This window comes from Gobio gobio (assembly GCF_949357685.1).
Source record: "Gobio gobio genome assembly, chromosome: 7".
NCBI classification, from domain to species: Eukaryota; Metazoa; Chordata; class Actinopteri; order Cypriniformes; family Gobionidae; genus Gobio; species Gobio gobio.
In genome coordinates this window covers 42,891,064-42,916,793 of record NC_137103.1, presented here as the reverse complement: position 1 = coordinate 42,916,793, position 25,730 = coordinate 42,891,064, and the positions used below count along the sequence as shown (strand labels likewise).

At 44.1% G+C, this 25,730-nt stretch overlaps 1 protein-coding gene across 2 annotated transcripts in view; it reads right to left on the bottom strand.

Moving 5' to 3' along the window:
• Nucleotides 1-25,730, bottom strand: part of cacnb4a (calcium channel, voltage-dependent, beta 4a subunit) — a 53,238-nt gene continuing 27,508 nt past the window's right edge. For both annotated transcript variants that reach the window (XM_079822187.1, XM_079822186.1), the window contains 12 exons: nucleotides 24,959-25,075; nucleotides 17,770-17,892; nucleotides 17,532-17,659; nucleotides 6,759-6,835; nucleotides 6,400-6,419; nucleotides 6,163-6,243; nucleotides 5,561-5,619; nucleotides 5,367-5,476; nucleotides 3,469-3,620; nucleotides 3,242-3,337; nucleotides 1,688-1,873; nucleotides 1-1,584 (listed from right to left, as the gene is read on the bottom strand). In XM_079822187.1, the coding sequence (XP_079678313.1) occupies nucleotides 1,321-1,584; nucleotides 1,688-1,873; nucleotides 3,242-3,337; nucleotides 3,469-3,620; nucleotides 5,367-5,476; nucleotides 5,561-5,619; nucleotides 6,163-6,243; nucleotides 6,400-6,419; nucleotides 6,759-6,835; nucleotides 17,532-17,659; nucleotides 17,770-17,892; nucleotides 24,959-25,075 (1,413 nt within the window). In that variant the 3' untranslated portion in view covers nucleotides 1-1,320. The remainder of the gene's footprint in view (nucleotides 1,585-1,687; nucleotides 1,874-3,241; nucleotides 3,338-3,468; nucleotides 3,621-5,366; nucleotides 5,477-5,560; nucleotides 5,620-6,162; nucleotides 6,244-6,399; nucleotides 6,420-6,758; nucleotides 6,836-17,531; nucleotides 17,660-17,769; nucleotides 17,893-24,958; nucleotides 25,076-25,730) is intronic.

The following is a 25,730-nucleotide window of genomic DNA, read 5'->3' as shown; positions in this document are numbered from 1 at the left end:
GGGTTGAAATATGATCTGGAGATTCTGACAGGTTTCATGAGATTCGTATATTTACTATTACTACCAAGTAATGGAGTAATTTAAAGTGATAAATCCACCTGATACAACTAGTATGGTCTAATTTCTTTGCAATAGTGGCTGTGTCCGAAAACTTAGGCAGCTGACTTGTTGTCTCGCTGCCTTATCAGGCAATGATTTTGTAGGCAGCATTTGCGCACAAAGGCAGCGTAACGGTTTAATGATCTACTACAGCAAAATAAAGCGAGCGCTTTGGTGAACTGAGCAAATATTGAATAACTACAGTAGTAATTTTTCACTAGAAATGACATCAGAAGTGGAAAATGGCCGTACATTTACACCTGAACTTTCAAAAACAATCTTTAATTTTAGCTCAACTGTCACAGAATGGAAAGCGCAGGATTGTGGGATATCAAAGGCAGCGAAGAATACATCTATGCCTTCAAAAATCGATCAGATGAAGGTATCTCAGGAGACAGGAAGTGAAGCTAACATTGGATATGAATGTGCCTTGATGCCTTCCTACCTTGGAATGCATTCTCCGAAGGCAGCATTTTTAAGTTTTCGGACGCAGCCAGCATCTCACATGTAGGCCTGGGGAAAGCGCTGAGCGAACTATAGGCATTATGGTGTGCATAAAAAAGGACAATTTGTTGCAATATTTTGTATTCTGCTTGAAAAGACACTGTCTGCGGATAGCATCGTTATGAAAATAGACCACAGGAAAAGAAACCTCTTGGATTTTGGCACCTATGAAGCTTTCTGCTTCGTACCTGAGGCTGTCTGGGCCACCAAAAATATACTAAGACAGGAAGAGACAGACCAGTGAATGCGTGACACTTCCATTGGCTACTGAAATCGTGCAAAAAGGCTCTGTGCTGATTGGCTGTTGGCACCGCTGAGCATTTCAGCATGCCGGCACTAGTTCAGGGTGAAAATTAGCATGCCACCACAAAGAGTCCTGCTAATATAGACGGCGCAGGGCTTTGGTTAGCAATTAGATGCAGAGCTTAGGCCTCAACTAGGAGAAATTGGATGGACCATATGGTACTATAGTTCTCACTCCTCCAGGAGAGCATCTTATCTCAACCATTGCAGATAAACTGCCTGACAAAAGATGCTCATGAGCTACAAACAACTGCCTTACATAGATGGACCGGGTGCTCGGATTTTGGCTTTAGTTAAGATGGCCCATAGACGGGAATCTGTGCCGGAGTGAACGCAATGCACTGCATTTTCAGAAAGGGCTTACACAATTACATGAGAGTTATCTCATCACTCTGGCTGTAGTGGTTTGGGTGTTCAGAGTCTGTGCCGCGAGTCGTTACTGTAGCCCCCGGGGGAGCCCCGGTTGCGGTGAGGTTTGTACGCGTCTTGATATGGATCATGGTAATCCTCCTCTACAAGAGGGTAGTGGTCTCGACTTTGCTGGGAGCTGGAGGACAGGCGGTTATGACTCTTCTTTTGCCGCTCGTTGTTGTGGTAGTTCTCATCCGAAGTCATCAAGCTGCGTCGCTCCATTGGAGAGTTGTCGCTGATGTGATTGCTGTTTTTATTTTTTTGGCTCTGTTGAAAGTTCATAGATATCAGCTGTTTCTACACATTCTAATTAGCATATATTGACACATTCTAAACAAATTTTCTGGCTAAGCCCCAAGCCTTCACTCACCTGTAGTCCAGAGATGGCTGTGGGGTATGGTGACAGGACAGTGGAGCCCAGGTTGCGGCCCAGCAGAGGGTTTAGAGGAGTGCTGAGGGAAGTGTGAGTTGCGCGCCAATAGGCCTCCAGAAATTCAGCCAGATGTTCACATGCATCCTCGAGCTGATTCTCGTCCAAAATTACATCAAACATTTCCTGGAGTGGAGCAGGAACAGCAAAGTAGTCAATGTTTTATGATTTGTCACAAAAAAAATTTTTTTGACCCAATGAATAAATTTTTTACTCAGAAATACACATTCAAAAGTTTGTGGTCAGAAAGATTTAAAAAATGTATAAATAAATAAATACTTTTATTAAGCAATGAGGTTAAACGTATCGCAGTTGATCCATGATCTTACGGACCTGGCCCCATGGTTCGGCATGCATATGATTCACAGATTAAGTTTAACCACCATTGAGTGAAAGTTTAGCATTTGCACATGTTTTGTCTTACCAATTTACACATTGAAGAGATTTTAAACCCAGACGAAAAGGCAAAAATTATGACTCATGTGCTGTTATCTGTGCGCAGAGCCGCACACACCGAAGTGCGGGTAAGTATTCTCTAGGTTATGTCTTAAGTGAATGTAAACACTTGAGAAAGAAACCGGATCAGTATATTCAGTCTGTGTATTCAGTCTTAAAGTGACAGCAGCCTAATAATCCTGCTGATGTCTGTGTCATTAATGTTAATAAAACAACAAAATACAGATTTAACAAAGATTAATCTATATTTAATTTCTACAGTGAACACAATAGTGTCATTTTTTTGTCAACTTTGTTATGTAGCATTCATCTATGCTTGTAATCTGTGTATTTGTTCATATTTTATTACTGACTTCGCTTGTCTTTAATAATGTTTGAACTTTATTAGTTAGGCTAGTAGTTTACTGTGATATCGAAGTACTTAAAATTAGCTTTAAGTAATAAATAAAAAGCAAAAATGATCTGATCCGTGACTCAACAGCCGTAAATGATCCGAACCGTGAGTTTTGTGAAACGTTGCGCCACTATTTAGCAAAGGATCTAAATAATCAGAAGTGACAGCAAAGGCATTTATATTGTTACAAAAGATTCAACAGTTTCAAATATAAGCTTTGAACTTTCTATTAATAAAAGAATTCTGAACAAATTGTACAATGGCTTCCACAAAATTATTAGCAGCACAACTGTTTTCAATGATTTCATGATTTCTAAAGATCATGTGACATTGAAGACTGGAGTAATGATGCTGAAAATCCAGCTTTGCATTACAGGAATCAATTACATTTTAAAATATTAAAATAGAAAACAGATATTTTGAATTGCAATGATATTTCACAATATTACTATTTTACTGTATGTTTAATCAAATAAAGGCTGTCTTGGTGAGCATAAGAGGCTTCTTTCAAAAACATTAAAAATCTTACTGAACTCAAACTTTTGAGCAGCAGTGCATGTCAGATTATGAAAGTGAAATGGGTTGTGCACACTGTCTTCTAAATTGAAGAATCGGACTATGTTCAGATTACTCTGAATACTCACTGGAGGACACTGTGCTAATTTGTCTGCCGCCACCAATTGTACATTTAAATGCTTGCTCTGAGACTTCCCACGTGATTTGATCAGCCGTTGCAATACCTGCAAGCACACACAATATTACTGTTGAAGACAGAGACAATAACATTATTCAACTAACAGATACTGTTAGTACTTCTTTAGTCTTTGTTAAAGAAATGCAAAGGGGACATTATTTTATTAATGACTGATACCTTGGGAGAAGACACTTTGACATGGACAATAATGGGAGCTAAAGAAGTCTTGATGAGCTGGGCTGGATGGTTGATCGTGTCGGCATCCAACACAACCAGCTGAAGGGATCGGGCCAATTCAAAGATTCGCTCAATCTCACTCTGAACCTCCGCTGTCAGAAACAGGAAACATTCACAAAAACCAAGTGTCAGCAGGACAACCCAGCTAACAGGGAACGTTTTTCCCGAAACCTTTTAGTTGGACGGTCGTCTAAAGTTTCTTTTTAAATGTTTCAGAATGTTCAGAGAACAATCCAATATATATGCAAAATGACAAAATGGAATGTTTCCTTACAAGGTTAGTTCACCCCAAAATTAAAATGTTGTCATTAATTACTCACCCACATTTCATTCCAAACCCGTAAGACCTTCAGAACACAAATTAAGATATTTTTGATGAAATCAGAGACCTTTCTGATCCCACATAGACTGCAACGTTATTACCAGTATCAAGACCCAGAAAGGTAGTAAAGACATAGCCCTGAAATAATATTAAATTAGTTATGAAGTGGTGAGAATACATTTTGTGCGCAAACTCTCATCCCTGTGCAAATTCTCATCCGTGTCAGTCTCTGACGCTTTTCACGTTGTAAACACAGTGTAGTGTTTCCGGGTTCTACGTCAGAACACTGACTCAGTTTTGGCTGACGCTGTTCACTTGAGCACCACAACACATGCGTGTGATGCTGACGCAGGAGCTGGCCAATATTGAGCCTCGTAGAACCTGGAAGCACTATTTTAACAATGCCTTTACTACCTTTCTGGCCCTTGAAAGTGGTATTAACGCTGCAGTCTCGCTCTTGGATTTCATCAAAAATATCTTATTTGTGTTCCGAAGACGAACAAAAGTCTTATGGGTTTGGAACGAGGTAAGTAATTAATTACTTAATTTTCATTTTTGGGTGAACTAACCCTTTCACATTCACATAACCAAAAAATATTGTTTTGGATGTTTTGAACATTCAGAGAACTTTTAGAAATAACTGCCCGGATTCACAGACAGGGCTTAGACTAAACTAGGATTAGGCCTTAGTTCAATTTAATGCATTTAAGTAACTTTTATAAACATGTCCTAGAAAAAAAACATTACTGGTGTGCGTCTCCAAAACAATGGCACTGGCATCGTGACATATTGACACTTAAGATATTTCAGTTCAAGATTCCTTCAGTTAAAAAAACTCAAACATGCATGTTAGTCTAGGTGGGACTAGTTTAAGCCTTGTCTGTGAAACCACATTTTTATAACTTAAGCTTGGTACATGCTCCACAAGAACAAAGAAATTTATTAGTTTTCTCGGAGTGGCAAGAACAAGAACAAAGTTTGTTCTGGCCAGGACATTCCATACTTCACGAGAAAAGCAGGTGCAGAACATTTCCGTTTCTCTGCATTAACCCTGCACACTTTAAATTTCTGACCAATCACACAATAGTTCTTGGACACCCACAAGAAAAAAGTTCTGCTCAGATGATGTGTCGAGAACAAGCTGCGAGAACTCCCAAACCAGAGCAGGAACTTGTTGCTCTGTTCTTGCGGAGTATGTAATGGCCTTAAATGGGAACGTTAGAAAAAAGTTCTTAGGTTTGTTCTTTTTGGCTGGGAACATGTTGATTTAGTAAACATTTTTAACATCAAAGAGATAGTCCACCGAAAAATGAAATTTCTGTCATAATTTAATGTTTAATGTTTGTCCATACAATGGAAATCAATGGGAACCAAAACGGTTTGGTTACCAACATTCTTCACATAATTTTTTTCTGTATGTTCCACAACATGAGGGTTTTTGGTGGACTATCGGTTTAAACTAACTTTTAGTTAGAAACATTCAGTTAGAAATGCTTAATGGCAATTAAGGACATACCCAGGTTGGATCTGGTGTTGGATCTCTCAATGATGGCTCTCTTACTTGGGTTATTCAGCACAGATCTCTTGGCTAAAGAGATATCTGCGGTTACTCTTGTGATTGATATCCTGGAATTATGAAATAAATATGGTGAAATCTATCACATTGACAAGGTATTCAAAGTCCACAACACATTCAAAGTTGTCCCTCACCTGCCTTCAAACCTGTGTTTTAGGAAGTCAAAGAGTGCTTTCTGCATCATATCTGTCACCTGTGTTCAAACCCATGAGGACAGGAGAGTAAGCACAATGAACAAAAAGGAGATTTTTATTTGATCGATTTATTAAGGAACAATGGGAAACATCTACTGTACTTCAACAGTGTCTAGCCAGGAAACAACACAAATGTGCAGTCTGTCTTAAATGTTTGAAAAAGAGCAGATGACATATATGCTTGCATAAAGAAATGAAATGAGCAAACAGCTGTTTAGCATTCACAGATCAATCATTATATACGCTTCAAGCCTTGCATGCCTTGAGATCTAGTCACTAATATTCAGATGGTGCATGATTGTCACACTGATTTCTGGGAGGGTGGTTGTTTTTTTCTGTTTCTAATTTCAAACCATGCTCCATTTTTGAGACTGGCATGTTGTACCCAGAAGGTTGTTGCCTTGGCAACTCTGCTTGGAGATGATGACTGCTATTTAGTGACAAACCGACATCCCCTCTTGCTTGCTGCTTAAGAAGTGATGCCCTGGTTACCATGTCTAAATATATACACACACACACAATAGGGATTGGGGGAGACCTACCTCATATCCCTTAAGTGATGGGCCAACTAACACCACTGGCCTCATGGAAGGGACCACATCGTATGGAGGAATGTGCTCGGCCTGCAATATAACAGCGATTTAGACGTGAAATAATATTTATTTGCACTACAATAACCCTGTACTGATTACCACATGAACACTGCAATGCCTTGAAATAGCACACTGTACATTTAACAGGATTTATAGAATTGAAAAAACGAAAGACAGTGAACTCACCACTTTCTGTTTCTGTTTACCTGGAATAGTGGAAAAGAGGATTTAAAAAAAAGCCGATTTTAAACCGAGCCATAAAAACAAATACTGTACATCAAAATAAGATGCATCTTTCTTCTATTTAAATTTATATGAAGTTCTAAAATAAAACAAATTCAAAAAATTCAAACATTTTCAATGCCTAGCATTTCTCCTGCATGGTTTTTAATATAATACTAAATGTTCTATAATATGTTCTATATAATCACTGCTATTGTAAAATATCCATTCATTCCCTATTTTCTCTGGAAATTGTTATAAAATCAGCCTAAAAATCTGAATTGGTCTGGAAGTTTTCAGTAAAAGTGAAGTCTGAAGCTGACCTGCAGAAGCAGGGTTGGGCTTGAAGGTGCCGGACACCATTTCACCCAGACTGGAGGAGGAGTTCCCACTGGACTTCCTGTGGGGGCGGAGTAAAGAAAAGAGCATAGTGTTAATTAAAGACTAATGCGGTGTTCGAAATCGCCCCCTATACCCTCATTCACTATTCCCTACATAACTCCGCTTATATAGTCCACTGGAAGGAGTGAATGAAAATGACTCAGTGAATTCGAAACACTGAATGCAAACTCTCAACGTGGCTCCAGTAGTAATGAAAAGATTTATCTTGAACTCTGCCATGGAAACTAGCATGTATAAACCATAATTAAACAATTTAATAATCAATTATAAAGGAATTTATAGCTGTATGATATTACACTGGACCAGTGCAGTTTGTAAAATGTATGGATGATTGATTGAGCTGTGTACTTCCCTTGTACACTCGTTTTTGCAGTGCATTGCGGGATTGAATGAGTGTTCTCAATAACGTCCACTATGGTTTCGGACACCACTACAAATGACTGTCCCCTCAAATAGTGCCCTATTTAAGGGTATAGGGGCCGATTTTGGACACAGCCTATGTTCAGAATGTAATACTACATCAATTTTGTGATGGAGAGACATTGAAGTTGTCTTCCATCACCGTTTTTAATGTGTTCTTACTTACTGTGTATGCATTTTAAAATATAAACGTGGGAAAGCACAAACCTGTAAGGGAGTGCTCATTTTAGCTAATTTGTGAAAATGTTTGTGCAAAAGTATGTTTTGTTTTTATCTGTCCTTTTTATTGTATTTACTAATGTTGATTTTAACTCTTGTTCTTAATCATCTTTGCCGGTTTCACAGACAAGGTTGAAGCCTACTAAATGCATGTTTTAGCTGTCTTAATTGAAAGCAACTTGCACAGACACATCTTAAAATATGTCAGTGCTATTATTTTGTCTCAAGATGCTAAGGCCTAAGACTTAAGGTGCAGTGTGTAGTATTTATGAGGACCTATTGACAGAAATGCAACATAATATACATAACTATGTTTTCAGTGGTGTATAAAAGACCTTACATAATGTACCGTTATGTTTTTATTATCTTACCTTACTCATTACCCTACATACGCGGATCCCCTTACAGTGAAATCGCCATTTTGCGCAGTCATATTTCTACAGTAGCCCTAAACAGACAAACTTCTCTACAGAGCACTAGTCACACTCTGCTCTCTCCGATGATGACATTTTTTTGTGTCGACCCCTGTAGCTTCTCTATATGTTTCAAAAGGGAGGGGTGAGCAGTGTGTGATTGCAATTCACAACCTCACCGCTAGATGCCACAAAAATTTACACACTACACCTTTAAGGCCTGTTCACACTAAGGACGATAACTATAAAGATAACGATAAAGATATAGTACTAAAAATCGCTCTCAATATTAAAGAATAGCCAACACCACAGCTATAATGATAACGGCACAGAGAAACAATATAATTGGAATCACTTTCAGAATTATTTTATCTAGCTGATGAACGATAAAAACATTGACAGCCAATCAGAATTCATCCTGCTGTAACAAGCGCAACCCTTTAAAGTGACAGACAAGCATGCAGGTAGAATAAACAGAACGATATCAACCGCTGGTTTGGACGCTAGTTATCTTTATAGTTATCATTCTGGGCGTGAATGGGCCTTTAGTCCTGGCTTAGTCTAAGCCATGTCTGTGAAACCAGGGCCTTATGTATTTATTTATTAATCATATGGTGAGGTAAGAGTTACATTTAAAATATGGTATGTTGCTATGTTCCAATAAGTAAGAGCAGGAAAGATGTGCATTTAAGATGGCTGTCACCAGTAGCAAGGGACTAGTGGAGGGATTGTGGTTGTAGAGTAAATTTGAACAAGGTTATTTTAGTGCTGTTCAGCCTTAATTGCTGAAGAGGGGAGTTGGAACTTTTTTTATTACCTAGCAGGTCTAGTTTTTAGACTGTTTTTATTAATAACCTTAGTTTTATTTATGCTTGCAATCATATTTATTTGCACATCTGCTTTAATAAACATATTCTGGACGCCTGCTTGAGACCGTTCTGGTCCCTATCACACATTATATATGATACACTACTATTATATATGATACCAACTATACCCCTTAGGGATTTAACAATATATTGTCTCACAATCTATTGCAATACAAAAATGCAACAATATGTATCATGGATAGTGACAATCTGTATTGTGTATAGTTCACCCAAAATGGAAATTACTGTAAAAAAGAAATTCAGTGAGTTTTAGTGTCAGTACTAAATTAAACTACTATATAATGTTGAATATACTGTGTAATTGTGCATGTTTGTGGGTCCTGGTAATGCCAAATTAGAAACCAGTAGAAACCGGCCAACAATATTTTAAATATATCTAATCAGTGACAGTGTATTTTCAGCTTCAGAATCATTCAAATATTTTTATTCTGGTGTCACCATTGTCCTGTGCATTGGGTTACCAGCAGTCCAAGCCTATTCATTTCCACTCAAATGTAATACCATAATCAACAGTACATTTTACCATATGTCTTGGAGTATCGCACTACTATTGTATCGTGAGTTCAGTATCATTATATGTATCGAATCATGACATGAGTGTATCGTTACACCCATAATACCTACTATTTTTAAAATAGTTTTCAAAACAAAAATCAGTTCATCACATGCATGTCTAATTGGAGTCCAGTTATCATCTCAGAAATAAAGAGTAATTTTGCATTTTTAATTCAATTTTGAGTAAAATTTTGTGGAAATAAGATCAAATCAAGGCAGTCTGTGTCAAGATAAAGATGTCAGCAGTTAGAATACTGTATGCTATAAACGTCAGACTAGTTTGAGAAAAAGAGCATTCAGTCCTCCTCTCCCGAGCATTTTGCTCGCAAATGTCCAATCCTTGGAGAATAAGATGGACGATCTTAGAGCCAGGATAAGTTTTCAACGGGACATGAGAGACTGCAACATCTATTGTCTGTCCGAAACATGGCTCACGCCAGCGGTCCCGGATACAGCCGTGACGCCGTCCGAGAACTTCTCTGTTTTTCGGATGGACAGAACAGCCGAGGCCGGGAAATCTAAAGGCGGTGGAGTGTGTTTCATGATAAACAAGAAATGGTGCGATCCTAGGAACATCTCCATTCTTTCGCGATCCTGCTCGCCTCACTTGGAACATTTAACTCTCATGTGCCGGCCTTTCTACCTGCCGAGGGAGTTTTCCTCGGTCATCGCCACTGCCGTTTATATTCCACCACAAGCAGACACGGGGCTGGCTTTATCTGCCCTCCATGATGTGACCAGCGGCTTCATAAACAAACACCCCGACGCTGCTTTCATCGTCGCGGGTGATTTTAACAAAGCAAACCTAAAGAAAGTATTGCCAAACTTTCACCAGCATGTCTCCTGTCCCACACGAGGAGCAAACACACTGGATCATTGCTACTCTCCGTTTAAGAACGCCTACAAAGCTCGTTCACAGCCAGCTTTTGGCAAATCGGACCATGCCGCCATTTTCCTCACACCGGAATATAAACAAAGGCTCGTTCAAGAGCCCCCGGTGAGGAGGGAAGTCAAACGCTGGTCATCCCATTCAGAGATCACGCTACAGGCAGCTCTTGATGACGTCGACTGGGACATGTTCCGCGCGAGTTCTGAAGACGTCAGCGAGTTCACAGAAGTGGCGCTCTGCTTTATTAACACACTGACAGAGCAAGCCACACAAACAATAACTATAACGTCCTTCCCTAATCAGAAACCGTGGGTGGACAGTTCAATTCGCACTGCAGTAAACTCGCGCACCACCACTTACAATACCGGTCTCCAAACGGGGGATATGAGGGAGTACAAAGCTTCATGTTACGCCCTCCGGCGCGCCGTTAAAGCCGCAAAACTCCGCTATAAAGACCGAGTGGAATCTCATTTCCAACTCAACGACTCCCGGCGGATGTGGCAGGGACTGAGAACCATCTGTGCTTTTGGAACTAAATCCTCTGCAGAGGTGAGAGCTGATCCGTTGCTGGTGAACGAGTTAAACTCTTTCTACGCTCGCTTTGATGGTAATCGCGGCAGCGCGACTCCGGCGAGTGACGCGTCAGAGAGAGTCCCTCAGAGCAGCAACGGTCACGTGATCTCTGTCTCGGAGGACGAGGTTCGGAGGGCACTCAAACGTGTGGATGTCAGGAAAGCTGCTGGGCCGGATGGTATTTCAGGTCGTGTTCTGCGGTCCTGTGCTGATCAGCTCGCAGGGCTCTTTACATCCATATTCAACGAGTCCCTTGCTACATCTGTTGTCCCCACCTCCTTCAAACGATCCTCCATCATCCCTGTACCTAAGATCAGTAAACCCTCTTGCCTAAATGACTATCGTCCAGTGGCTCTCACATCTTTAGTCATGAAGGTCTTTGAGAGACTCATTAAAAACAACATTTGCTCCTCCATTCCTGACACTTTGGACCCTCTTCAGTTTGCCTATCGTCCCAATAGATCGACTGAAGATGCCATTTCTCACGTCCTTCACTCCTGCCTCACTCACATCGACAGCAAAAGTGGGAACTATGTCAGGCTGCTATTTATTGACTATAGCTCAGCCTTTAACACCATAGTTCCCATTAAGCTAACACACAAACTCCTGGATCTAGGCCTGAATTCTTCTCTCTGCCTCTGGATTGAAGATTTCCTCACTGGCAGACCCCAGGCGGTGAGAGTAGGCCAGTTCACCTCCACCTCCATCACCCTGAGTGTTGGAGCTCCACAGGGCTGTGTGCTGAGTCCCCTGCTCTACTCTCTCTACACCCATGACTGTTTGTCCACACACAGCTCCACCTCGATCATCAAGTTTGCTGATGATACTGTTGTCCTGGGTCTCATCTCCAACAACAATGAGACGGCATACTTGGACGAAGTGGAGCAACTGACATCATGGTGCCAGGACAACTGTCTCTCTCTGAATGTTAACAAGACCAAAGAACTGATTGTGGACTTCAGGAAGAGACAGCATCGGTCATACTCCCCTCTCATGATCAGCGGGACACCGGTAGAGAGAGTGAGCAGCTTCAAATACCTGGGTGTGAACATCTCCGAGGATCTGACCTGGACTACACACATCCAGACACAGGTGAAAAAAGCCAGGCAAAGACTGTACCACCTGCGCCAGCTGAGGAAATTCAGGGTTTCACCAGCCATCCTGAAAACTTTCTATCGAGGGGCGATAGAAAGTGTCCTGACTCAGTGCATCACAGCGTGGTACGGGAACAGCACCAGTCACGACTGCAAAGCCCTGCAAAGAGTGGTGCGCTTATCCGAGCGCATCTCAGGCTCAGCTCTCCCGTCTCTGCAGGACATCTTCACCAAACGCTGCAGAGGTAGAGCTACTAAAATCATCAGAGACATTAATCACCCTGCAAACTCTCACTTCACCCTGCTGCCATCTGGTAAGCGCTTCCGTAGCCTGATGGCAAAGACTGAAAGACTCAGGAGGAGTTTCTTCCCCCAGGCCATCAGACTCCTGAACTCAGTCACGTGACTCACTTCACCCCCGCACACACATAAACATACAGTCTTTTAACATTAACATCCACATACTGCAATTGCACTGCACTTTACGTCCCTATTGTTACTGCGTAACAACCTGTAATAAACCTTGCACATTATACTTCTTTATATATACATATTATATATTTTATGTTAACCACTTATTTTTAAGTCTACAGTTTATCTCACTTATCATATCCACATATTTTTTATATTTTTATTTTTATCTTATTTCCTATTTTTATCTTTTACTTGATTTATTTATAATTCTACTTATGTTAATACTTTTTATTCTAATTTTATTCTATTTCTATTTAATTTCTTGTAACTGTTATTTGCACTGTCCATGGAGCGGACCTGTTTACATTTCACTGCCAGTTGTATATTGTGTATATAACTGTGTATGTGACAAATAAAACTCTTGAAATCTTGAAATCTTGAAATCTTGAAAACGTAAACATTTTACGTCTTTGATAATTTTAATGCAAGTAAAATGTAAATATCTTTAAGGTATTACAGTATCGATCACCATTTTATAATTATGGATGCAACAACTAGTCAATAAAATTGATAATAATTGACAGACCCCTGCCCTGTTGGATTGGTTTATTATAAGCAAGACGCTTGCGTTTGTTCTAGACAGTGTTAGTCTACTCAATTGCTTACTCATGACACATAGCAACACAGCTAAAAGTATTACTGATATGTATTTTTATTGAAAGTAGCCTACTGATACCTGTTGAGACATTACTCCCCAAGCCCTCTCAAGAGCTGTTTGTGATCTTTGAGTTGGGGAAGGTGTGACGCACGAAAGTGGTGTTTGAAAAGTTGTTTGAAAATCTGCTTTATTTTTTTAAAGGGGTGGTAAAACACATTGTTTTGAAGGCTTGATTGTGTTTGTGGGGTGCACTGTAACATGTGTTCATGCTTCGTTTTAAAAAAAAATAATTATTTTTTCATATATTTGACCTTTATTTTACACTGCTCTGTCCCTCCTTGTAAAACGGTCTGATGCTTTCCGGGTTGTATGAAGCCAGTCCCTCAAAAATACGCAATGGGCTCAGATTGGTTAGCTGGCCCAGTGTGTTGTGATTCGCTAACCGCAGTGTACGTTTGTCGGATATTCACGCCCCTTCCCTTCACCGGTAGACTGTGCTTTGGTCAGTATTAGAAACGATGGCGTCAATAAAACCACACCAATCTGAGCCCGAATCAGACCCAGAACATTTTAGTGAAGATGATCGAGCAGAACCTGTTCAGTCCTCAAGAGTAAAGACTGCGGATCTACAGTGATCGCTACTGAATGGCACTGTTACTTTTGTATTTTTAGAACGATTATAGCCAAATATCTGTCGCAAGAACTATTAAACACTGGCTTTACTAGTAAGTTAGCCAAATCACACACAGAACCATGTTTAGCATGCCTGTAGATAAATAATACATAAAAGCTCTAATCAAAGAATCATTTACACTAATGCTGTCACAGTGACGAACTCTGTGACTCCCTCCTCTGGCCACCAGAGGGAGCCATCACAAGAGTACTAACTCACTATTGCACTACATTTCCCAATAGCCCGTACCTTGGACTGATTTCTCGCCAGCTGTTACCCATCACCTGGACTATAAAGGACTGCCATTCACTCCAGTGCACCGCGAAGTCTTGTTTTGCCTAGGTGGACATTTCTGAGCGTTTATATATCCTGTTTGACTGCCTGTTACCGACCACTGTTGTTACCTGTCTTTCTCTGCCTGCTGCCTGCCTTTTGATCCTTGCCTGGTTATTCTTCTGTGAGTGTTATCTGCCTGCCCTGACCTATTGCCTGTCATCTGACTACGTTTTCTGCCTGCCCCAGTCATTTCCAGTTTATCCGCTCAACCGTCTCACAGGTCTCACAGAAGAGCTGGTGAATGCACTCCAAGGCTTGCATATCCGCACTCCCGCAGAGCCTTCACTGCCCGCCACTGCACACGTGTTGGAGACGCCGCCAACAACCAATCCCCGCCTCTCTTTACCTGAGAAATTCGACGGCGACCCTGCAAGGTGCAAAGGATTCATTCTCCAGTGTTCCCTCTTCCTCAAACAACAGCCTGCCATGTTCAGTACTGATGCCAGTAAGATTGCTTTGATTTGTTCATTGTTTACAAGGAGAGCGCTAGACTGGATTACAGCGATGTGGGGTGACGACGGGTCTGCTTTTCCGTCGTATGAATACTTTCTACAAAGATTCAGGGAGGTATTCGATCATCCCAGTGATGGCAAAGGGGCCGGCGACCGCCTGTTGGAACTCACTCAGGGAAGGGACACGGCGGCTGAGTATGCTTTGGCTTTCCGTACACTTGCAGCACAGACAACCTGGGTGAGTGATACGCTCAAAGTCTGTTTCAGAAGAGGTCTGTCACGAGAGTTACAAACTGAACTCGCCTGCCGAGATGAATGGAAAAGTCTGGATCAGTTTATTGAACTCACCATTCATATCGATAACCTCATCCGTGCTCGTAAAGCAGGTTCCAGAGGTAACACTCGTGCTCCTCCTTCGACTGACCCTGAATTCAATGAACCGATGCAAATCAACGCGTATCGTCTGTCTGAGGAGGAGAGAGGACGCCGTATTGCTTATCGACTGTGTCTGTACTGTGGGGGTTCGGGTCATTTGAGAAACAACTGCCCGGTGCGCTCTCGCTCTGAGACTCCACGTTCGGTGAGTGACTCCAAACCTCATTACTCCTCAGCTATGTGTGTGTCTGTGCCCATCAAATTGTTATTTAATGACGTTCCTCTGGAGACCCTTGCGTTACTGGATTCTGGGGCTGCGGGAAACTTCATATCCCAAAGCTATGTTGATCAGCAAAAAATCCCAGTAATTGAATGTCTCTCTTCCCTCACAGTGGAGGCCATAGATGGACGCCCTCTGGGTTCAGGAAGCATTAACACCATTACACAACCACTAACCATGCAGATTGGTATCTTCCACACAGAACGTATTCAATTTCATGTTCTACCCACATCCACCTCTTCCATCATTCTGGGGTTACCGTGGCTCCGCACACACAACCCACACATCTGCTGGAGAGAGGGTCAAATCTTGCAATGGAACAAGCACTGCCTAACTAAATGTTTGCCTCGGTCACCCTCTTTATGTGTCAGGACCATCCAGGCCACCGAATCCACCATGGAACCTACCACAGAAGCTCCGGCAGGCTTGACACTCCCCCACGAATATCAAGACCTGGCTGTGGCCTTCAGCAAGGTACGAGCATCTCAATTACCACCTCACCGCATTCATGACTGTGCCATTGATCTTATTCCAGGAGCAACTCTGCCCAAGGTACGTTGGCCCATATCAAATCACACACCAAATAACACCTGTTTCATTTCGTCTGGCCCTGCCTGACCATTTTCGCATTTCCCCCACGTTCCATGTCTCACTGCTCAAGCCTGCCGATGGTCCCAGCGAGGAGAGGTCAGGTGATCAGGGTCCCCCTCCCATCCTAGTGGAGGGCGAGGAGGTTTACCAAGTCCGTGAGCTACTGGACTCCAGGCGCCGAGGACGCTTACTTCAATATCTGGTGGACTGGGAGGGGTATGGCCCGGAGGAACAAACCTGGGTCAACTCGGATGATATCCTGGACCCCAACCTATTGGAAGAATTCCACACCAATCATCCGGACAAGCCTGCCCCTCGTCCTCGTGGAAGACCTCGGCGTCGCTTGCCTCCTCACGCCAGGAGGCGTTCGCAGGGGGGGGGCTCTGTCACAGTGACAAACTCTGTGACTCCCTCCTCTGGCCACCAGAGGGAGCCATCACCAGAGTACTAACTCACTATTGCACTACATTTCCCAATAGCCCGTACCTTGGACTGATTTCTCGCCAGCTGTTACCCATCACCCGGACTATAAAGGACTGCCATTCACTCCAGTGCACCGCAAAGTCTTGTTTTGCCTAGGTGGACATTTCTGAGCGTTTATATATCCTGTTTGACTGCCTGTTACCGACCACTGTTGTTACCTGTCTTTCTCTGCCTGCTGCCTGCCTTTTGATCCTTGCCTGGTTATTCTTCTGTGAGTGTTATCTGCCTGCCCTGACCTATTGCCTGTCATCTGACTACGTTTTCTGCCTGCCCCTGTCATTTCCAGTTTATCCCTGTCTGACCCTGCCTGTACGACCACGCTATTTCATTAAAGCATGCAAATGGATCCCAGTCTTAGTGATGAATCATTACAAATGCCAAGTTCGCTGTTGAGATTTTAACGTTAGTGTTTGTAACGATAGGTGTTCGTCGGATAACGTTAAGTATGAATAAGCATTTAACAGACTGGTTTGCAGAACAGTGTTGTCATCTGTTTACTTCCTTGCTACAACCTATTACAGGAAAACACATCGATGAAAAATAAATCAGACTTACAGGTTGTGGCCCGTAAACAGCTTCTGTTTGTAAATCCAGCTTTTAGGTCAAGCTGTTGTGCATATCCTGTATTGAACTCGCGAACATTGTGGAAGTTTTCCTCCGTGAAATGTGCTGCGGGAGGGAGCCCCGCGCGCGTCGTGCATTCACACACTGGCCGCGTTTGTCTCACGCAGCTGACGTTGTGCAAATCCGGTGTTGAACTCGCGAACATTGTGAAAGTTTCCCTCCGTGAGATGTGCTGCGGGAGCCCCGCACGCGCCTGTTCCCTTCTGTCTCATACACACGTGCATATAACATGCTGTATGTTAAACGCTCTGCAACGCACCCCTGTCCCTATGAAGGCTGAACAAAGCAAGTGCCCCAGACCTGCAATCCGGATGAATATAACAGCGTTTCCTCGGCATCGCGGCAACAACACTCCAGCCTAACTATACCACAACAGCGCCGCGATACAAAATGGCGCCCCCGCCCCCCCTATTTAATATTCTCGGAGGAGGGGTTTATGTAAATATTGAGCCTGGTGATGTCACCAAGCCTGGAGGAATGTGTGTAGTCGCCTACTGGCCGTTTGCTGTAGTTCTTAGAAATGGATTTCTTTAAAAGCAAATATCTCCCTTTGCTTTAAACTTTGAACGTTGTAACTTTGCAGATGTTGTTTATGCTAAAGCAGCAACATTACACGCTAGCTAAAGTTAGAATAGTGAAATCGTGGTTTACCACCCCTTTAATTTCCACTAGGTGCCAGTAATGTCCCAATAACAACATACTTCACCTTTAAGGCATGGTGTTACACTCATTACTCTCATATTCTACTGTCTTACCCGTGGAAGCGCCCCCTTTTTTGCTCCTGCTGTAAGCGGATGTTCTCCAGTTTTAAGGGACTGGGGATGAAACCGATATCACAACCTTCCTTCACCAGTCGTCCAATCCACCAGTCATTGTTGTACTTCTGTGGAAATACAGAGAAGACAAAGGAACGTGTTTAAAGTCCATTTATAAATGTTCTACAATATGTGGAGACAGCTAGACAGGCTCTCATTAAATAAATGCCTTCTTCACCTCCTTGATGTGAAGGAAGTCTTTTACATCAAAGGAAATGGCAGTGCCAGCGACAGGGACATCCTCATCTAGGGCACCACAGTAGCTGACATTTGTCCTCACAGCGAAGGCCACTGCTTTGGCCTAAGACAGATATAAAGCACATAGTGATGAATGGCATAGCAGTGCTGTATGTCGGTACTACCGAGTACCGATTCACATTAAATCAAATGGTGCAAAATTTCGGTACCAGAGTCGCGTGAGTCACTTCATGAGCATTTTACCATTTCATTTGAGAAAACTATTGTCATCATAAACACGCAGAAACTCAAAGGTCTTCATGGCAACTCACCAAATTAAAAGTTTGGTTTAACTTGACAAATATATTACTGTTGTACAGTGAAATTTAGATACGTCTAAATGTAATAATAATACTAACAGTAATGTAATAATAATAAATTATCAAAACTTACATTTTTAAGTAATAATCAAAAATGTTCTTCCATGTTTTAATTTGAACAATATAAAGCTCAGTTCCCTTACGAGAGTACTCTCGTATTGCGTTTGCTAAACGCTTATGGGGGAATTCCTTTCCTCGAGATATTGAAGCAAATTTTTGAAAAAAATACCTTTTACACGCAGTGCAGCTGCACAACTCTCAGCAGGAAGCAGCTGCGTGCTGATTGGCTGTGCCGCTGCAACTGCAGCAACCTATAGCGAGACCGCGGGGCGGGACGGACCAATCAAGTCCTTCTAAATTCCCGTCACAAGGGGCAACAGAATTTTTTTATAGCCAAGGGTATATAAGACCCTGTCTCGCAAGGTTAGTCAGATTAATTCTTCTTCAGCGACTTGCTCTCGCTGAGCTCCGGATCGAAGCCTGCTGTCGACACGCACCCAGCGGAACTCTGCAGCCTGAGGACGTCGGATTCTCCGCCTTAAGCCTGCCTTCCAGCTGCGCCATCCGGCACATATCCTTTTAATACCTTCTGTGTTTACACATTCAAAAAGAGCCGAGACGTTGTTTCAAATGTCTCGTTCCTGCGCCTCGTGCAGAGGTTTAATTGCGGACGAGGATCGGCACATCATCTGCGTGTCATGTCTCGGACGAGACCACACACAGCCTGCACTCAACCAGGGCGGCTGCCCAGAGTGCGACGAACTGACGCTGCAGACCCTTCGGGCTCGACTCGCCAGTTTCGACCCGAATCCCGTCCCTTGCTCTCAGCCTCTCGAGCCACGGAAGAAGAAACGTCGCGACCAGAGGCCCCCGGAGCGCTCTGACGAGCACACGCCGGGCATGTCCCCGCGTGCCTCGCCATCGCCCGTATTGTTCGCCGAGGAACAGCACAGCTCCCCTCGCCTGGCGGCTGCTACTGTTTCCTTCGGCGGACCAGAGGAGGAAGAGGATGACAGCCTTTCCCTTGCTGCATCCGAAAGCGGGTGGTCGGATACCGCCTCGGAGCACGCACTTCGACGCGGACTGCCAGCGGCGCCATAACCTCAGTCGACGCTGAGCTTATGCGCCTGCTCACGAAGGCCATGGACGACCTCGGCATTGACTGGTCTTAACCCGAGGAGCCCACGAGAAGCCGACTGGATGAGTGGTTTTTCGAGAACCGCCGTCAACCGACCGCTCCCTTCTTCCCAGAAGTCCACGAGGAACTAACAAAGTCGTGGAAGGCACCATTTTCTTCTCGCGCCAAATCCTCTTTTTCTTCAGCTCTCGGTGGTCGATGGCGCTCAGAAAAAAGGATACCAAGCCCTTCCTCCCCTCGAGGAAGCCGTCGCTGCACACCTTTGCCCACCCTCCACCAGAGGATGGCAGTCAAAGGCTGTGCACCCTTCCAAGGCCTGCCGCACTACTTCCAGCCTCGCCGATCGAGCATTCGCCTCCGCCGGCCAGGCGGCGTCAGCGCTACACTCGATGGCGGTGCTTCAGGTCTTCCAGGCCAAACTCCTCCGTTCCCTGGATGAGTCTGTCCCTGATAATGAGGCTCTGAAGGATCTGCGCGGCGCCACTGACTTGGCCCTGCGCGCCACCAAGGCCAACGCTCAGGCGATCGGCAGATGTATGGCCAGCTTGACGGTGTTGGAGCGCCATTTGTGGCTCAACTTAACCGAAATGAAGGACGCGGACAAGACCGCTTTCCTGGACGCGCCCATGTCGCCTTCAGGATTATTTGGTCCCTCCGTGGTTGGGTTCACAGAGCGCTTCACTGAAGCACAGAAGGCTTCGCAGGCAATGCGACATTTCCTGCCTAAGCGTTCCAGCTCCTCTGCTAGCCATCACGCTAAAGCTGGACCGGCCCAGCCCACCAAGGCGGCGCCATCAGCTCACCAGCCTCGCGCGGCTTCTAAGCCCGGACAGCGTTCCCGCTCTACGAGCCGCAGCAGACCGCTGGAGCGTCGAGGTCCCCGACCCAGCAATGTGTCGAAACCTGAGCCTCCGAAGCCGTCCTAGCCAGAGGTATAAAGAGAAGGTGGATAGCGCCCGCTTCGGCCGGTGTACCACCTCGCTCTCTTCTAAAACGTTCCCCAGCTCCCTTCAAGGTGGCTGGGAACATCACATTTACAGCCAACGAGCCCGCAAGCAAGCGCGTTCGCCTGTGCACAAACGCCGTTTTCACAGTGACCCATATGAGTCACAAAAAGAGGCAGTGTGCCAGCATTAAAGCATGTACCCCTACACTCAAGCACTCCCCCATGTTCACCAGCCCCCTGCACTCAGGTGGCTGGAAACATTATTCTCACAGTCAACGAGCCCGTGCTCAAACGCGCTCGCCTGTACACAAGCACCAATATTCTATGCCCCCCGGCCCCCTGCACTCAGGCGGCGGGAAACATTTCCCTCATAAGCGCCAACTTGGCGCAAAATTATCGGGCCACCGAGTCCCTGTTACTCAGCGACTCGCCCCACAGATTAATTCAGCCCCTGGCTTCGAAGGCCGAGGCCTGGCAGGCCATTCCCGGCATTTCGAGATGGGTGTTGAACATAATAGAACAAGGTTACTCGCTACAGTTTGCTCGCAGACCACCGCACTTTCGCGCCGTGGAAGAGATAACGGTGAGAAGCGACACAAGTCACGTGCTTCGAACCGAGATATCAAAACTGTTAATAAAAGGGGCGGTGGAAGCCGTACACCCCTCACAGAGCGAGTCGGGCTTTTACAGTCGTTACTTCCTTGTACCAAAAAAGGACGGTGGTCTCAGACCCATCCTAGATCTCAGACATCTGAACAAAGCCCTTATGAAGCGCCCATTCAGAATGTTGAGAATGAAACAAATCCTCGCGCACATTCGCCCGGGAGATTGGTTTTTCACTGTGGATCTAGAGGATGCCTATTTCCACATATAAATAGCCCCTCATCACAGGCCATTCTTGAGATTCGCCTTCGAGGGGAAAGTATACCAATACAAGGTGCTACCTTTTGGTCTATCTCTGGCTCCCAGCACGTTTACGAAGTGCATGGAAGCGGCGCTAACCCCGCTGAGGCTTTGGGGAATGAGAATTCTCAATTATCTCGACGACTGGCTCATAATAGCTCAGTCAGAGATACAGTTATTAAACCACAGATCTTGGCTTCTCAACCATTTAGAATGCTTGGGACTCAGAATCAACGTGGCAAAGAGTTCATTGTCTCCCACACAGAAAGTTTTGTTTCTGGGAACAGTATTGGACTCACTGCAGATGAGCGCGCGACTGACGTCACAGCGCGTGCTCTCTGTTCAGAACCGAGCGGTTTCCCTCAGGTTCGGTGCACGCATTCCTCTCAAACCCTTTCAGAGGATGCTGGGTCTCATGGCCTCGGCGGCGCCACTTCTCAGACTAAGTCTGTTGCACATAAGCCCCCTATAGCACTGGCTGAATCGCCGCGTTCCAGCTCACGCATGGCTCTCGGGCCGATTGCAAATCAAGGTAGACCACAGCTGTGTGTTGGCTCTGGCTCTTTGGAAAAATCTCGTCTGGTACCAGACGGGCGTGAGTTTGGGCACTGTTACGAAGTGGAAAGTTATCTCGACAGATGCATCCAACCTAGGTTGGGGAGCCCTTCATGAGGGCAGGCCAGTCTCCGGTCTCTGGTCAGACTCGGAGAGGAGCCTTCACATAAACTGTCTAGAGATGAAAGCGGTCACGCTATCGCTAAGGGCTTTCCTTCTGTACATAAAGGACCACCATGTCCTGGTCCGAACGGACAGCAGGTCGGTGGTAGCCTATATAAATCGCCAAGACGGTCTGAAATCTATCGATCTGCACACAATGGCGGAAGAAGTCCTAATATGGGCAGAGCACAATCTGAGCTCGCTAAGAGCGACTCATGTGCCAGGCATTCTGAATTTGGGTCCGGACATGCTGTCCAGGGGCAAAGTGTCCCCTGCAGAGTGGTCTCTTCACCCACATGCAATTCAGACAATTTGGGGCAGGTTTCGAGAGGCAAAAGTGGATCTTTTCACCTCACAAGACAATGCTCAATGCCGAATATATTTCTCCAAGCACAAGGATGCGTTGGCCCACGAATGGCCCAACCTTCCTCTTTATGCTTTTCCCCCAATCTCAATGTTACCTCAGGTCATAGAGAGGATCAGGGAGAGCAAATGCGATGTGCTTTTAATAGCCCCGCTTTGGAGAAATCAACCTTGGTTCTCACTACTGAGTCAGATGTCAGATGTCAGATACAGATCCGTGGCCGATCCCGCTGAGGAGAGACCTCCTCATCCAGGCGGAACGGCAGATCTGGCATCCCCGTCCCGATCTATGGGCGCTTCATGTCTGGCCCATCAACGGGTACATGAGAACCTCTCTGAAAATGTATTGAATACTATTACTGAAGCTAGAGCCCCCACGACCAGGCGGCTCTATTCAGGCAAATGGTCAGTCTTTTCGGACTGGTGTAAAGCGCGAAGTCTGATCCCACATGATTGTGAAGTGTCAGAAGTGCTTACATTTTTACAAGAGCTTCTGGACACGGGTCGTTCCCCCTCCACGCTCAAAGTTTATGTGGCTGCTATAGCAGTGTATCACATTCAAGTGAACGGACTGTCACTAGGAAAGAACGATCTCATTGTTCGCTTCCTTAAAGGGGCTAGAAGGCATCACCCACCTCGCCCCCCTTCAGTCCCTATATGGGACCTGTCCACGGTCCTGGATGCCATGAAGAGCTCTACATTTGAGCCTCTGCATTCGGTGAGCTTAAAGCTCCTGTCACTAAAGACCGCTTTTTTGCTGGCGATCGCGTCAGTTAAGCGAGTGGGTGATCTGCATGCGCTCTCTGTGAGCGCCTCGTGTCTGGAATTTGGGCCAAACGACTCCAAAGTCGTCCTCAAACCAAGACATGGATATGTACCTAAAGTGCTTTCAACTCTGTTCAGAGCACAGGTCATTTCACTCTCAGCACTTTCATCACCGATAGATGAAGAAGATGCTAATTTGCTCTGTCCTGTCAGAGCGCTGAGGATATACATAGAGCGTTCCGCTGCTTACAGGCAAACTGAACAGCTCTTTGTATGCTTTGGCGGCCGCACCCGAGGGTGCGCGGTTACAAAGCAGACCTTGTCACGTTGGATAGTGGATGCTATCTCACTGGCCTATGAGTCTAAAGATCTCAGCTGCCCTTTAGGCATCAAAGCCCATTCTACTAGAGGCATGGCCTCTTCGTGGGCTTGGTCTACTGGCATTTCTCTGAATGATATCTGTGCGGTGGCAGGCTGGGCCTCCCTGTCCACTTTTATCAGATTCTATAATTTAGATGTTCCGGCCTTACAAGCTGGGCTTCTTGCTGTGTAAACAGATTTAACCCCTTAAGGCTCGAAAAGTCCGGTCTGGGTTAAATATTGTATAAGTCATAAGTACATTCCTTATACGGCTCGAATTATCTGGCCATTCATTATTCCTGGCCCGACTATGTCTGGTCTATACATTATATTATTACACGTATATCGTGTTCATTCTCATTAAGGGCCCGACTCAGGTCTGGCTCATTTTGGGACTTCTTGATATCATTTTACGGGCCCACCTAGTTTGGCCTGGGTTTGGTGTTGTCGGCTTTAGAGCCGTTAAGCAAGCAAGGCATTTTGCATTGGTCCCCCATAAGCGTTTAGCAAACGCAATACGAGAGTACTCTCGTAAGGGAACGCTTCGGTTACTAACGTAACCTCGGTTCCCTAAGATGAGGGAACGAGTATTACGTTTGCTTGCCGTGCTTGCTTACTTGCTCAGGAGTCACTTCAGTCGATTAACCTGACTAACCTTGCGAGACAGGGTCTTATATACCCTTGGCTATGCAAATTCTGTTGCCCCATGTGGCGGGAATTTAGAAGGACCTGATTGGTCCGTCCCGCCCCGCGGTCGTGCTATAGGTTGCTGCAGTTGCAGCGGCACAGCCAATCAGCATGCAGCTGCTTCCTGCTGAGAGTTGTGCAGCTGCACTGCGTGTAAAAGGTATTTTTGGATAAAAATTTGCTTCAATATCTCGAGGAAAGGAATTCCCCCATAAGTGTTTAGCAAACGCAATACTCGTTCCCTCATCTTAGGGAACCGAGGTTACGTTAGTAACCGAAGCGTTGTGCAGCAAAAATGACAAAAATTTCATGATTAAAAGATATATTAAATTAATGTTTTATGTCTTCATTTGATTACCAAAAAAAAAAACACAACAGAATTTGTGTGTGAAAAAAATCATAGATTATCATAGAAAAAAATATACATTAAAATTGTTGTTTTTATGAATTCACTTAATTAAGTAGCTAGTAGCCAACAATTTATGGGTAAATATTACAGTATACAAACATCACAGACAATGGCAGACAGAGACCAAGGCAGCTCTACACTTCTATAAATGACTTACAGTTTCTTTACAGTTATTGAGGTAAACATCCCTAAAGAATTTCAGGTACCGGTACCGGTTAAAATGTGAATGGGCAGGTACCCAACCCTAATTGTGACATGAACGTTCCCGGAAGAAAACTTAAGACTACAATTGAGATGTCTCAGGGAGATAGGAGACTGTGTTTACTGATATTGGGAATAACTCCCTTTGGAGTGGACTTTGTGCTATGTAACTTTGCAGACCTTTTTCATACTCAAACAGCAACATTACACACTAAAGAAAGTTGAAAGTGTAAAAATGCATAATAGGACCCCTTTCACAATTTGGTATGTCAAAAAAGAGAAGCATAAATACAGGTATAGCTCTGGTTAAGACAGTCTGACCTTTGCCCTCTCCAGCTGAACGGCGGCCTGCTGTTCTTTCTCCTGCCTGCCGCCCTGCTCCTCGTCCAGAGAGACATCTGAGTCAGACGGTCTGCTAGTGTAGGAATCGGCGGAACCCTGCACACACATGTGAATACCTATCAATTTATTGTCATACCCACAAATCCATCCTTTAAAAAGACAGTTGATGTATGCTACACTAAACAAAGGAAGAGTTTTTAGCCTTTACTTTGCTCATGCTTGTCAATACTGACACACTCACACATTTGTATTATGCATTTATATTATTTTGTATTTAGTCTGTATTGAAACGTTTTGTTTTAAATAACTCTTCATTGCAGTGCATCAAGCAGAAGCTGATAGTTTTACTAATCTCTCATGACAGATAGCCTTCAAAGTAGAAGTAGCAGTAATAGTGAAATGGCACATTATCAAGGAGAATGTGATAAGCATGAATGTCTTTATGGGATAGGGAGGGAGTTTAAATGATGGGTAAGATGAGTACTTAGTCATATTTCTTCAACCACAGAATAAAAAACAGTCTTTTGATTAAAAAAATACAGTACTGTCTATTATCATATACTAATGTTCAAATGTCTGGGATCAGTAAGAACAAATGAGACCTTTACAATAAGCTCTATTTTTAACATTAGTTAATGTATTAACTAACATGAACTAACAATGAGAAATTCATTTGTTACAGTGTTTATTAATATTTTATTAATATATGTTAGTTAATCAAAATAAAGCTGTTCACTGATTGTTCATGTTA